Here is a 15,065-nt window from a genome sequence, read left to right as displayed (position 1 = left end):
TAGTTTCTTCATCTCGGTAATGGCAGTGATAATTATAACACCTGTCTCATGCAGTCACAGGGAAGATTATATAAGTTAAATTTAAAGCATTTAAAACATTACCTTGCACATAGAGCTATATAACAGTTGTAAGTAGGTGGTAAGTAGTACTTTGACCCAGTCAGTCATGGGCCCTATAACTAGTTGCCTTTTCGATTTACAGAAATGAATTAGTAAAATCTCAAAAATATATCTAGCAAATGTATAAGGAAGATACTTACTATAATGCACAGAGACACATAGGCTCTAAATAGAAGTGTCCCTGGGACGGCTGGGTGGCTTAGTGGTTGAGTGTCTGCCTTTGGCTCAGGGTGTGATCCTGGGAGTGCCGGGATCGAGTCCCACTTCGGGCTCCCTGCATGGGCCTGCTTCTCCTCCCTCTTCCTATGTCTGTGCCTCTCTCTGTGTGTCTCTCATGAATAAATAAATAAAATCTTAAAAAAAAATAAATGATAGAGTCCCTAAGATTTCAGGACAACTCATTACCAGTTGGTTTCATGTCTTAAGATCTTATTATGATGGTATGATTCTTTAAGATTCTTTTTGTGTGACATGTTTTAGTTAACTTGAAGAAATCTTTGCTGCAATTGCTTAAAAAAAGTAATAACTTTAAGAGACTTCAATGAACATTAATGTATTTTTTATTCACACATAGCAATTATATCCCAGAAGTGAGAATCATGTCGATTCCCAACCTTCGCTACATGAAGGTTAGTACTTTGCTCATTAACAGGAAGACTAAGGGTTGATCAGAGATGTGTGTGTGTTTATGTGTATGTGGGTGGCGGTATATTTAGCATGAAATTCAGGAGCAAGGGATAAGAAAGCTTGAAATCATAAAAGTTTTGAGATTTTTAATTTCTTTATTCTGAGATTCTTGGCAACAGCATCTTTAACATAAATTTTGAAGGAACAGTGTGCATGTTGTATAAAGATGGAATGATGGGTGAGGAGAGAAAATGTTTTACCCCCACAGATACCTTTAGCTCTTCTCCAGCCAGACGACTCTCCACATTCCATTTCTGTATGTGTGTCAGATACCAGCAATCAACCAGATTTCTTCTTTACTACAGCTCTTCTTCTTTGAGTTCCTTATCTGTGCCCCCTCCTGCACCCCCTGGGGGTTGTAGAATATTCTCCAGCAGCCCCTTTAGTTCTTTACTTTTGTGCTGCTTATGAAGACATTTATGTAATCCATGTTCATCTGAAAGATTTTGGCAATCTCAAGAAAGTACAAAATGAGCAAATTATGGGTCAAGAAATCTTAAAAGTCTTTTAGAGTCCTAACGAATGATTTTTTTCAATATCTGGCTACCCTGCAGCTCCCATATTTTATTTATGAGAACTTTCAGACTAAGCAGACTAAGTTATTGCTCAGGAGTCCTTACATGGAGGACTGGTTGGAGCAAGAGTTGTAAACTTTAATCCCTCAGATAATGTACATTCCTCAGAATTTCTGAATCTAGTACCTGGCCCTTTCTGTGGGATCTGTCCTATTTCCTCATGTAATTTAAGTAGCTCCAGAGCACATATAGCCCAATATATAAATAATAAAATAGGAATCTGCCAGCCCTCTGAGAATGATGTAGTGACTTAGAGGTATAGGTGGGTGTTATTGCTTAGGAGTAAGGGGGGCTGGGGTTGTAATGGTTTTCTGAAATGCTTGGTGTAGCAATAAGAAGGTGGACCTAGGTGGCAGCAGTGGAACATGTCTGAGACAGGCTTTTCCTATTCCCCAGGAGAGCCAGGTCCTCCTGACACTTACAAATCCAGTGGAGAACCTCACCCATGTGACGCTGCTGGAGTGCGAGGAGGGAGACCCCGATAATGTCAATAGCACTGCTAAGGTAGGAGCATTTTGCCTTATCCTGAGGGACCTTGACTTTCCCTGGAGGGACCTTTTGACCTGCTTGAAGGACTCCACACTGTCTTCTGTTCCCACATCCAAGCAGTAATCAAATTCTTTGGATTTCACCCCTTGAGGGTTTTTTTTTTTTTTTTTTTTTTTTTGCTGTATGCACAATCACACTGCTGCTGCCTTCTGCAGATCTTGTTCTTTCTTACCTGGACTGTGCCAGTAACATTCGGGATGACCTGTTTGGAATCCACCCTTACTTCCTTTCCAGCCTGTTGTCTGTTTTGCCACAAGAGCAACCTTTGTAAAATCTATCTCCGATCATGGCATGCTGGTCATTTGGCATTCCTCTGACTTAGGGAGGAAATCCACATTCTTTGGCATAGCTAGAGAGGTCCTCCATGGTCTCCCCTCTGTTGTTCCAGGATGCCCTTCCCCCAGATCTCCAAATCTAGCATTCTCCAAATCAAACATATTAATGCGTATTATTCGAGCAGATGCAATGGTTATGCACTTTCATGCTGGAGAATTACAGATGCTACTCTCTGCCTAGAGTGCCATTCTCCGACATACAGGCCCACACCTCTCTCAGTCTTATCATACTCAGTTTTCAAGACCCATAGAAAATTTTCAGCATGTCCTTTTAAAAGCTGATATGCCTCTTAGCTGCCCTCTACTTCACATGCAGTATACATGGCACCAACTATTAAAATAGGTGATTTTGATTTTCAGTAAATGTCAGTTGAATGAGTAAAATGTAGCCTTTCTTCCTTTTGCTAGTTGGTGATTCATATAGTACTTGGAATTTTAGATCAAGAACTTTGCTCAATGGGCAGTCTATTACTGACTCATAATTCTGCATGATACAGCAAGAATTGATAGAAATGATGCCTGTGTTTTACTTAGCTGTTACTCAAAGAATACTTACTAGAGAATTTTCTCGATCCCCTTTTTCTTTTTTCTTTCTGCTTTTTAATTATTTCACTTATTAGCATCACTTTCAAAGAGAGATGAAACTCATCTGTCCTTGTTCTTTTTAGTAACACTAATAACTTGTTACCATGAGACAGAAATAAATGCCGAAGTGTACACCCAGCTTACAGACTTCCTATATTTCTCTCTCTTATGCCTCCCCAGCCTCATTTGTATATCCATAATTACAACCATAGTTGACATTGTTCAATCTGCTAACCTCTGACATAGCAAAATTGAGGCCTAGTCACGACATAAGGCTTAGTCTGAAGAATGCTGACCTGTTCTTTATTCTTGTACTTTTACTAGAAATGTCTATGTTCCTAAACAGTGTGTTATTAAACTCTGTATGAATGAAGTAATACCATAGGTTTTTTTGAAACTTGAAGCTTACTTCTGTATGTTTAAGTCAGTGTCCTACTGTGTTGTATGTTGAATGAATGTCCTACAACACATGGATTCTTTCTGAGGTGACCCTGTTTTATGCTCCAGGTGGTAGTGCCTCCCAAAGAGCTCATTCTAGCTGGCAAGGATGCAGCAGCAGAGTATGACGAGTTGGCGGAACCGCAGGACTTTCAGGATGATCCTGAGTGAGTTCTCTCTTAGTGACTCCCCAACACACCTGCAGTTGGCTAATAGAGGAGGCTCACCTAACGATCCCAATTTTCTTATCTTGATTGTTTAAGGTGATTTTTTTCTTCCTGTTTATAAAAATAATTATGACAAATTTGCAGAATATACCTAAAATAGTAAAGAAGAAAATAAAATACCACCACTAGAGATAAGCACATTAACATTTTGGTTGTTTGCCCTTCCATATATTTCTTCCATCATTGGGATCATTCTGTAAGCAGTTTCTGATCTCTGTTCCCATTTAAATATATTTTCCCCTGTTAATAAACATTTTCAAGTGCATGACTTTTAATAGTTGCAAACAGAATACAGTATTCCCTCCCTATAGTTTTATCATTGGATTTGTCCATTTACCCCTCCCCACCTGCCCTTTGAGAATAGATTTTACTCTCTCATACTTAGTAACTGAGAAGTAAAAAACCAAACCATTCCCGGGATGAGGAGTACATCAGTCAGGATCCAGTCTAAAACTGCAGTGCAGGTACTGCCCCTTCCTGGGTGAGGAAGCATTGCTGGAGTGATGCCCGCCAGAGAACCACACACAAATAGGAAGCTTGTAGGCAGGAGCAATCCCTTTCCCCTCCAGGTTTCTAGTCTCCTTCAGAGCCCTCCACTTGACGGGGAGCCAGCCTGCAAAGCTGAAAGATGGACAGCAGAGTCCTGTGTCACAAAGCAAGATTGTTTTTAGCCGATGTAAGGGGGGGGGGCGGGGGGCACCAAAATCTGCATTTTTTTATTTAAAAAAGCTTCCCAGATACAGTGATTAGGAAATTATGCAAGAAAGACACTAATTTTTTCCTTTTCACTCTTTTTAACTGAGTTTTTTATTTTTTTAAATGAATCAGACAAATTAGGGATTTATTTACTAGAGCACAAAATGCATTGAGTTAATATAATACAAAGTGCATTCTCTGTAATCTTTGCTTTATGTGTGTCCTTAAATGACATTAATTCAGTATATAAATTTGTTAAACCAAAGTCAGCTGTTGGAAAGATCATCTGAGATATCAAATTCTAGTCAGATTACATGACAGATTAATAAAAAATTGAATTATATTTCACATTGCACTTTTAGGACTTTCAGATATTTGGAAATTAATACTATATAATACTTTGTAAATGTTTAAATCCAGTAACTTAGAGTATCATTGAATAGTAGATCAAATTATGTTTCATTGCCCTTTGACTTTTTGTTTGAAGTTATTAAAGCACAAACTTCAAGTGCATGCCAGAGATAATCAGATTGGAAATCTTAAGTAAAAGGATTATTTTTCTATTCTAAAAATTTTTTTTTAAGTTTTTTTATTTATGTATTCATGAGAGACACGGGGGGGCAGGGCGGAGGGCAGAGCGCAGAGACATAGGCAGAGAGAGAAGCAGGCTTCCTGCAAGGAGCCTAATGTGGGACTTGATCCCGGACCCCAGGATCACGCCCTGAGCCAAAGGCAGATGCTCAACCACTGAGCCACTCAAGCATCCGTATTCTAAAAGTTTCTAATTTACAGAGCTTATTTATAAAAACACTAATTTTATGGTGTTCCAGAAATTCCTTTAAAGCTCTGAGTTAATATCAGTCTGTATCCGTTAGAAATATTACCACATGCACACAAACATAAATGTAAAGGGATATTCACAGCACCATTGTTTATAACAGGAAAATTGGCAATAACATCAGTATATACCAATTACAGTAAATCTATAATAGAGTACTATGTGGCCATTAAGTAGAATGGAGACAATCTATATATACCAGTATGAAAAGGTGTTTGTGATAAACTGAGTGGAAAAAAAACCAAGTTAATAGAATAGTGTGTCCCTTTTAAGTTGGTTAAAAAAGCAGAAAAGTGTAAAAGCTCATAGAAAAATATCTGGTAGGTTAAGAACCAAAGTGTTTGTAGTTTTTCTCTATGTGCTAAAAGGGAAAATAAGGGAAGACTTACTTTTTCCCATTTGAATTTTTTAGGACTATATTTTACTTTTGTAATATTAAAAAGACAGATTGACATTTTGCTGAAAGAATTCTTTGCTATAAAATGGGATGGTATCCTTAACTTGTCATCAGATAAAATGTAAATCCTGGTGGCTTGGCTGACTTGTGACCTGCCTAATACTACATGTTTTGTTTTGTTTTTTCCATAGCATTATAGCCTTCAGAAAGGCCAACAAAGTGGGTATTTTCATCAAAGTGACCCCACAACGTGAGGAGGGTGAAGTGACCGTGTGCTTTAAGATGAAGCATGATTTTAAAAACCTGGCAGCCCCCATCCGCCCCATTGAAGAAAGTGACCAGGGCACAGAAGTCATCTGGCTCACCCAGCATGTGGAACTCAGCTTGGGTCCGCTTCTTCCTTAAAAGGTGCCACTGGTGGGGCAGATCCCAAAGGACATTATCACCACAAGCCCACGTTAAAATGTGGAAGCCGCTGCTTCATTAAGCCTTGTTTGTAACAATGTACCCATGCACTACTGAATCCTATTCCTAGGAGGGTGGGGGCATAGGCAAGGCATGAGGAACACAAGCTAACTGCTGTTCCTCTTGCTCTGACTTCTGTTAATACCAGTAAATCTGTCTCTCTCACTGAACCCTGCACGTCAAATAACAACAGCATAGTTCCCTCCCCAAAAAGGGAGATGGCTGTTCTATGGAGTGGCATTGGATTTACCACCTGAAAAATTCTGACCATGTCTCCCAGTCTGATCTCAAAAAGGATCACAATCTCACAGATAAAATGTTAAATAATAACTGAAAGGTAGACCTTCTCTTAATGAGCCAGCATTGGTCCCAGTGTACCAACCGCTATCTGCATTCCATTTAGTTATAATCTCACAGTCCTAATGTATCCCTTCACTCGCTGCCATGCCTCCCATCTTGCTGAGGTTTCCATTTGACAGAATTGTCATATTGTCTTAATTTTGTGGTGTTTGGAAAAACCTGTGAGATTCTTAAGGCACTTTCATTTGCTTTCTTCTGAGAGAATACAGGATGCTTATGTATCAGGTGCTCTTAAAATTTCTTTTTCTTTAGAGTATGGAACTTATTCAAGCAATCACATGTCATGTCAAAGGGGTGGAGAATTCCATTCATTTTAAATGTTACTACAATATCCAGGGGTTAACACTGACATCCGGAGGCAGCCCTTTTGTGTCTTACTCCCTCCTCCTCCCCTTTGCTCTGCCTCTTTAATTCAATAAGTTGTTCTAAATACTTGACACCTGGAAAGAGCCCAAAGAAAACTTGGTAGACAAGTTCACTTCTGGAATGCAGAAAACATTTTAAAGGTTAGATTTTTAGCATGATCCGAACTAATGTCTTTCCATTGATTTGAAGGGGAAAATAGCAATTACAATGTCTTGAATCCCAAATTGGATATTAAGATAAAGAACCTTTCCCCTTACTGTGTTTAAGACTTATATGATATGTTGAATAAGGCCATTTTGATTGTAAACCATAAAGTAGTTCTGCTAGTCCCCCAGAATACTTGCCTGACAGCACATATGCAGTTTCCTTTTGGTATCCGGCAGTTGGCTTGTAACCTTAATTTCTGTGATGGTTTCTAAAATGAGACTTGACCAAGCAGACCACCAGCTGCACCACATTTTCTGTAAATGTATTGTTAGCAAGCAGCCAACACATTTTTGGGGAAAAGAGAAATTTCCTGTTTATCCTGTTGTTTTTTTTAAGTTCAAGCTTTTAATTTAAAAAAAAACTAAGATATATAGTAATCTAGAATACATTAGCTCCCTCTGGAAAGTAAAAATATTTAGGAAGCCTTTGAAAGACACTAAATTGTATTCAAAAGGTCAAGCTAACTTTATGAAACAATGTTCCACAGAGTAATATATATGCTGCAATATAAGAAAAAAAATACACGTATTTCTAATATTGTGACAATAATAAGTAAAGTTTAGCCTGTTAGAGGAGTTGGGGTAGGGGATTGTATAATGACAAATTTGCAGTCTATAGAAATAGTTTAACTTTTTGTGACCCCACAGAGTGTCAGTTTTTATTTCACTACCTGCTAGAGCCTACTCGGAAGCCATTCCTCCAGATTTGCCGGTGGAGGACTCAAATGTCAAAGTAGAGAATGGCTTCCTGTGTTTACACATTTGCAGACTACACACAGTTGTATATTGTGCATTTATGGCATGTAGCTAGTACTCATTCCCAGAAATAATAATGTTGAAGTAATCAGTCTCATCACCCCCGTGTGACACAGAAACACAAAAATACTTTGATCATAGAAGTTTTTTTCTTCAGAAGCCAAATTAATTTGAAGTATAACAGAGCCATTGTTTTAATGTTTCCTCAAGATAGTTTTCAGTGCAACCAGTATTCTATGTATTAGTATACATAAATTATGGTTCAACACCTGCAGCTGGTGAATTCGGAATTTTATTTGTTGCTTTTTTATATTAGATCAGGTGCAAGATTGTCAATGCATAGATAAGTGCCCACCACTGCAGACGAATGAGATGTCATTAGCACTAGAAACTACAGTTTTGGAAACATAAAGCTAAGTTAACTTGTATTTGTGGTTTGATTAGCCCACTAAGGTTTTTGTTCCAAGTGCTTATAGGTATAATGAGCCAAGTAAATGTCATGCATATTTGTGAAGAAACATCCTTTTTGGTCCCTTTTGAGAATGAGAGGCACTTCCTTGATCTTTATGAATTACAGGTTCCTGTTTTGCCTTATAGCTTAACTTAATGTAGTGAAATAAAGCAGACAAAGCTTGAATGTGTCTTTCATTTGCATTCAGGAGGGCTGATTGGAACAGCATGGCTCAGAGTCAGAAGACTGGCTTGGAGTGAAGAGAATTAGTATGTCAGTGGGGCATGCTCCCTCTTCCATTTCTTAAATGAACTAAGCTGAAACCTCATATAGTTAGTTCACTATAACATAGAGATGATACTTGGGCTCCTTATATTCTCAGAACTAGTATATAAATGTTCTGTTAGGTCTCTATCAGCTTTTATCCTGAGTCATTGCTCCCAAAGATATATTTTCAGATATCTATAGTGGCCCACCTCTGATAGGTAGCCACTCCTCCCCCTTCACCTGTACTCCTGTAACTCTTCCCTCCCTCTTATCGTAGATGAACTGTTCATGCCCCTGTCTAAAGCCAGACCCACCACTTAGTGCAGTTGGTCTCATCCTGTCACCTGTTCAAGGATGTTACTTCAGCAGTTCTTCCTCCACTCTCCTGCATTGTTTCCATCACCATGCTAGGATTTCTTTTATCTTAGAAACTCACCTCGTACCCCTCTTCAGCTGCTACTCCATTTCTCTACTCCCTTTACAGCAAAACTCCTTCAAAAACCTTGAGTACCTCTCCTCCTGTTCTTACCCGAACTGCTTCCACTTAGGCTGCCACCCCAGCACATCACCAAAATTGCTTATGTCAAGTTCTCCAACAATCCACACTGTTAAATGCATGGCTGATTCACAGTCCATATCTGCTTAATCTTTCAGTAGCATCTGGCAGCTGATCTCACCCACCTTGAAAATCTTTCTTGACTTGGTTTCAGAACACAAAGCCTCCTGGTTTTGCTTCTACCTTACTGGCAAGCTTTTCTTCCATAAGGAATGTGCCAAGTATTTCTTACTCTTTTCTCTCTGGTCACTCTTAGTGATCTGTTTTCAGACTATCTATTAAATTTACATACTGGGGCACCTGGGAGGCTCAGTGGGTTAAGCATCTGACTCTTGATTTCAGCTAAGGTCATGATCTCAGGATCATTGAGATCAAGCCCCATGTGAGATCATGCCTAGCACAGAGCCTATTTAAGATTCTCCCTCTCCCCCTGCCATTCCCCATGAGCGTGCTCTCTTTCTCTCATCTATCTATCTATCATCTATCTATCTATCTATCTATCTACCTACCTACCTACCTACCTACCTACCAACTCTAGAAGAGTCTCTGAAAGTTCAAAACCACAGTGGATTTTCTCTTACCACATCTGCCTCTCCTGCATTCATCCCTAACTAAATGGAACTGTATCCTTTCAGTTGCTCACAACAAAAACCTTGGCATCAACCTTGACTCTTTACATGCCACATGCAGTAAGTGAGCAAATCGTATCCGCTCCATCTTCAAACTATGACCACTTCACACACTCCACCATTACTATCCTGGGCCAAATCACCATAGGCTCTGTAGACCTTGAGGTTATTGCAGTAGCATCCAAACTGGTCTGACCAAACCCCACCCTTTACTCCATGTTCAACACAGCAGCCAGAATGAATAAGGCATTTTTCCACTTCAAACTCTTAGGCTTTTTAGCTTGTCCAAGAGCAAAACAAATACAGACTCCTTATAATGGCTAATGAGGTCCTACATGAAATGAACCCACCCCCTACCATCGCTGCCTCCCTGAATTCATCTGTTATTTCCCCATGCTTTGTCCACTCCAGCCATACAAATCTCTGCTGTTCCTGAGTCTCCTTGGCAGGCATCTTCTCAAGGCCTTTGCACTGGATGTTCCATCTGCTTAGAAAGCTCTTCTCCCAGATACCTGTATAACTTACTCCCTCATCACAATCAGGCCTTTGCTGAAAGATTTCCTTCTTAGGCTTTCCCTGACCACCTTGTTTAATGGTGTGAAAACTGTCTTCCCTAAGCACATTCCCTATTCCCCTTGACTGCATTCTTTTTTTGCATAGCACTAAACACCAGCATAATATATTCTTTACTTTTTGACACATCACACTAGAACACAAACTATAGTGCAGGAATTTTGTCTTTGTTGTTTTTTAGTTTCTATAGCTGCAGAGGATAGAATACCTGACAAATAGTAGGCACCTAATGTTGAATAATGCCACCCTTTCCCTTATGTATATGTCTCTTGATCTTTTAGCTTTATTTTTTTAATACACATAAGCCTCTTGTCATAAGCCAAATATCTCACTTGCCTTGAGCTTTCTTGTTCTACTGTTTTTTCTACCCAGAATACTCTTCCTTCTCTCTGCACCTTCTCCAGAACTATTTCTCTGCTGTCTTCCCATTTTTCCCTTACTCCCATCTAGAAATGATCTTGATCTACAGCACTGTTATCTCTCCAGGGCATTTCCCTTCCTTCTTTATGGGGTTTTGTATGTGTGCAGCCTGGTTACTGGATTGCAGACTCATTCAGAGATAAATTTGGGTCCCTTTATCATGTGTCTCCCCTTTATTCCATTGAAAAAGCAGCCATGGGGATCCCTGAGTGGCTCAGCAGTTTAGCACCTGCCTTTGGCCCAGGGCATGATCCTGAGGTCCCGGGATGGAGTCCCACATCGGGCTCCCTGTGTGGAGCCTGCTTCTCCCTCCACCTGTGTCTCTGCCTCTGCCTCTTTCTCTGTGTCTCTGTGTCTCTCATGAATAAATAAAATCTTTAAAAAAATTATAAAAAATATTAAAAAAGAGAAAGCAGCCAGCACAGACTAAAAAAAACTCAGCTGAGTCGCTTGATGCTCAATGGCAATACTTTATCCTCATTTTCTGGCAATCAGGGACATTTATAGAGAAATATATAATGACTTTAAGGATGAAATTCAAGTAACATTAAATAATATGGAATCTACCATATTTTTAAAAAGATTTTATTTATTCATTCACAAGAGACACAGGCAGGCAGAGGCACAGGCAGAAGGAGAAGCAGGCTCCATGCAGGGAGCCCGATGTGGGACTCGATCCCAGGACCATGGGATCACGCCCTGAGCAGAAGGCAGATGCTTAACCGCTGAGCCACCCAGACGTCCCGGAATCTACCATATTATTGAAAAAATCAAAAATGGCCCTTCTGTTAAAGTATCAATACCCATGTTTGTAACATCTAATACTCTTTTTGAAACCTAAGTTTCTAGTTCAGAGCTTTTGGCAGACAAAGTAGCTACTTACTAAAAAAATACTGTTCATTTTCACTGTACTTGTTTTTAAGGCTACATCTAAACGTGTGATACTAATTTCCCATTTATAGAAGTGACAGAAATTTTCCTCTTAAGCTGTATTTCAAAATGAAGTCACTCAGGAGTTCCAAGACTCCTGCCTGTGATGTAGGTATCTGGAAAGAGTGTCACCCCCCGCTCAAAAAGAAAAGGTGGATAGATGATAAAATCACAGATTTTATTGGATCAGAGAGCTGATATTGCAGAGCAACAAAGTAGCCTGAATTTCAAGGAGAGACAGAAACATAGACTGCGCTCTCCTGTAGCAGAGCAGCACAGCATGGGAGGAAGAAGTGTGGACCATGATACGAGTAGATAAGAGAAAATCAATGAAAATCTTAAAGAATGGTTAAAAAGGCCAAATTTAGGCTAACATGACAGCATAAAATCCCTGGGAGCCTAAGACATTAGGAGCTTGCATGCACTCATAAGCTCTTTTCAAAACCTCCAGCGGGTATTCATGAGAAAGACCTACAAGGAGGGGAGGATCCTGGAGCTCCTCAGAGTGTCCTTGGTTTGGAGGCATGCAGGAGAGGTCTGCTGCTACTATAGGAAAGCCAGGAGAGGGTGGGGAGATGGGGTAACTGGGTGACGGGCACTGAGGAGGGCACCTGATGGGATGAGCACTGGGTGTTACACTATATTTTGGCAAATTGAATTTAAATTTCTAAAAATTAAAAAAAAAAAAAAAGAAAAAAGAAAAAGAAAAAAAATTAAAATTAAAAAATTTCTAAAAATTTAAAAAAAAAAATAGGAAAGGCAGGGAGCTTGCCTCCTCCTGCCCAGGCTCTTCCCTCATAAGGAGGAAAAAGGCCTAAGCTACTGGGGAAGGAACAAAAAATTGTGTCTTCCCAGAGCACAGGGGCCTGGTAAGAAAAATCCTCTACTCTTGGGGGAAAGGAACAAGATTTAGTCCTGAGCTCCAGGATTTTATACCAACCAAAACCATTAAAGTTGTACCACTGCAGGAAGGACTGGAAACTCTCCCCTACAAGGCCAGCCACAAACACAAGTCATGGTTTGGCTACCACAGACAGGAAGGGCAAGAATGTTGAGGAAAAAAAACCATTCCCAAGGCCTGGCCACAAAGGACCTACTGAAGAATGAGGTTGAACCAGAACAAAGAACCCCCAACCTATTCCCAACTACCAACCTAGCAAGGAGCTAATAACAACAGCAGCTGGGGGATAGGCAAGGCCATAGAGACTTACCACTATGGTACAGGTGTGCCAGGCAGCTAAAAGCTAAGGATGAAATACAAACACTTGAGAAAAGTTTTTAGCCCCATCCTAAAGCACAAAATAAAGCTAGAGGATATGAAATCTGTAATGCACTGAAGGCAACCTTAGCAACAATAAAACCCAAACCCAGCTCAATTTCTAACTGGATTGACCAAATCCCACACAAATAGCCTAACAGATCTCTGCATTTCCAAGCATTAATACTATCTGCCTCAGTCTACTGTTACATAAGCAATGACCGGTATTTAATAAAAAATCTGCGTCAAATTTTTTTTTTTTTTTTTTGCGTCAAATTTTTTTTGACGCAAGCAAGAAAAAACTTTTTCATAGACAGTAAGACCATATACAGATATGACCTAGATGTTGGAACTATCAGACAGGGACTTAAACTATTAACATGTTGAAAAATCTACTTGAAAATAGGGATAATATATATGAACATTTCAGCAGAGAGGCAGAAACTATAAAAAAGGGACAAATTGAAAAAAAAAAAAAACCAGGATCAGAGATGAAGAATATCCTCTATGAGCTCATGAGTAGGCTTGTCATAGCTGAGGAAATAATCAGGAAACTTAGAGATAGGCCAATAGAAATGATCCAAACTGAACACCCCGCAAAAATAGTGAAACAACACCATATTCAAGATCTATGGAACAGTATCTGATATGTATAATTAGAGTCCCAGATAGAGAAGAAACTAGACAGAAGAGTATTTAAAGAAATGATGTCTAAGAGTTTGCAAAACAGGGGCTCCTGGCTGTCTCAAGTCAGAAAAGCATGTAACTCCTGATCTTGGAGTCGTGAGTTGAGCCCCAGGTTGGGTGCAGAGATTACTCAAAGATTTTAAAAACTTAAAAAGAATTTGCAAAACCTAACAAAAGATAACAAACCATAGGGGCATCTGGCTGGCTTAGCAGCGCCTGCAACTCTTGATCTTGGGGTCCTGGGTTCAAACTCCAGGCTGGGCATAAAATTTACTTGAAAATAAAAAATGAAAAAGGGGTGCCTAGATGGCTCAGTTGAAGCATCTGACTCTTCTGCTCAGGTCTTGATCTCAGGGTTGTGAGGCTGCGCTCTGCATCAGGATCCACTGGGCATGAAGCCTGCTTAAGATTCTTTCTCCCTCTACCCGTCCTCCTACTAATAAAAAATAAATCGTTTTTAAAAAGATAACATAGATTCAAGAAGGCAACATAAATCCAAGAACTTTCTCATACAGGAAACATATACTTACCATATGATCAAGTAATCCCACTCCTTGGTATTTACAAATGAAAACGTATGGCCATACAACAGCATGTATGTGAATGTTTATAATGGCTTTATTTATAATCATTGAAATCTGGAACAACTCAAATGTTTGTCAACTGGTATATGGATTTTTTAACCTCCCTGGTACATCCAAACATTAAAATTTTCAGCAATATAAAATTAACATGTCAGGAAACCCATGTTGGCGAGGATGTGGAGAAAGAGGAACACTCGTACATTTTTGGTAGGAATACAATCTGGTGCAGCCACTCTGGAAAACAGTTTGGAAGTTCCTCAAAAAGTTGAAAATAGAGCTACCCTACAACCCAGCAATTGCACTACTAGGTATTTACCCCAAAGACACAAATGTAGTGATCCAAAGGGGCACCTACCTGCATCCCGATGTTTATAGCAGCAAAGTCCACAGCAACCAAACTATGGAGAGAGCCCAGATGTCCATTGACAGATGAAAAGATAAGGTGTGGTATACATACGCAATGGAATACTACTCAGTCATCAAAAAATGAAATATTGCCATTTGCAACCATATGGATGGAACGAGAAGATGTTATGCTAAGTGAAATAAGAATTGGAGAAAGAATTATACGATATCATGTGGAAGTTAAGAAAACAGGATCATAGGGAAAGGGAGAAAAAAAATCATACATGACGAAATCAGGGAGATGAACCATAAGAGACTCTTAATCATAGGAAACAAAGTGAGGTTTGCAGGGGTGTGGGGGAGGGATGGGGTAACTGGGTGATGGGCATTAAGGAGGGCACGTGATGTGATGAGCACTGGGTGTTATATAAGACTGATGAATCACTGACTGCTACCTCAAAACTAATAACATTATATGTTAATTAACTGAATTTAAATTTAAAAATAAAAATTCTCAGCAATAGGAAGGAACAAGTTACTGATACATGTAACAATATGGACGAATCTCAAATACAATATTGGAAGAAAAGACGCCAGACTCAAAAAGCTATATAGGATTCCACTCATGATATTCTGGAAACAGCAAAACTACAGGAACAGGACAAATCAGTGGTTGCTGGGACTGTGTTGTGGGGAGAGAGGAATTTACTTGGTCACAAAGGAACTTTTGGGGGTGATGGAACCATTCTCGATTTGTAGTGAATG

At 39.5% G+C, this 15,065-nt stretch overlaps 1 protein-coding gene across 2 annotated transcripts in view; it reads left to right on the top strand.

The window, feature by feature from the left end:
- Positions 1 to 8,237, top strand: part of DCTN4 (dynactin subunit 4) — a 29,588-nt gene extending 21,351 nt beyond the window's left edge. For both annotated transcript variants that reach the window (XM_041747846.1, XM_041747845.1), the window contains 4 exons: positions 695 to 749; positions 1,779 to 1,886; positions 3,359 to 3,456; positions 5,639 to 8,237. In XM_041747846.1, coding sequence (XP_041603780.1) covers positions 695 to 749; positions 1,779 to 1,886; positions 3,359 to 3,456; positions 5,639 to 5,852 — 475 coding nt within the window. In that variant the 3' untranslated portion in view covers positions 5,853 to 8,237. The remainder of the gene's footprint in view (positions 1 to 694; positions 750 to 1,778; positions 1,887 to 3,358; positions 3,457 to 5,638) is intronic.
- The last annotated feature ends 6,828 nt before the right edge of the window (positions 8,238 to 15,065 follow it).

Source organism: Vulpes lagopus, chromosome 3, assembly GCF_018345385.1.
Source record: "Vulpes lagopus strain Blue_001 chromosome 3, ASM1834538v1, whole genome shotgun sequence".
NCBI classification, from domain to species: domain Eukaryota; kingdom Metazoa; phylum Chordata; class Mammalia; order Carnivora; family Canidae; genus Vulpes; species Vulpes lagopus.
This window is presented reverse-complemented; position numbering and strand designations above follow the sequence as displayed.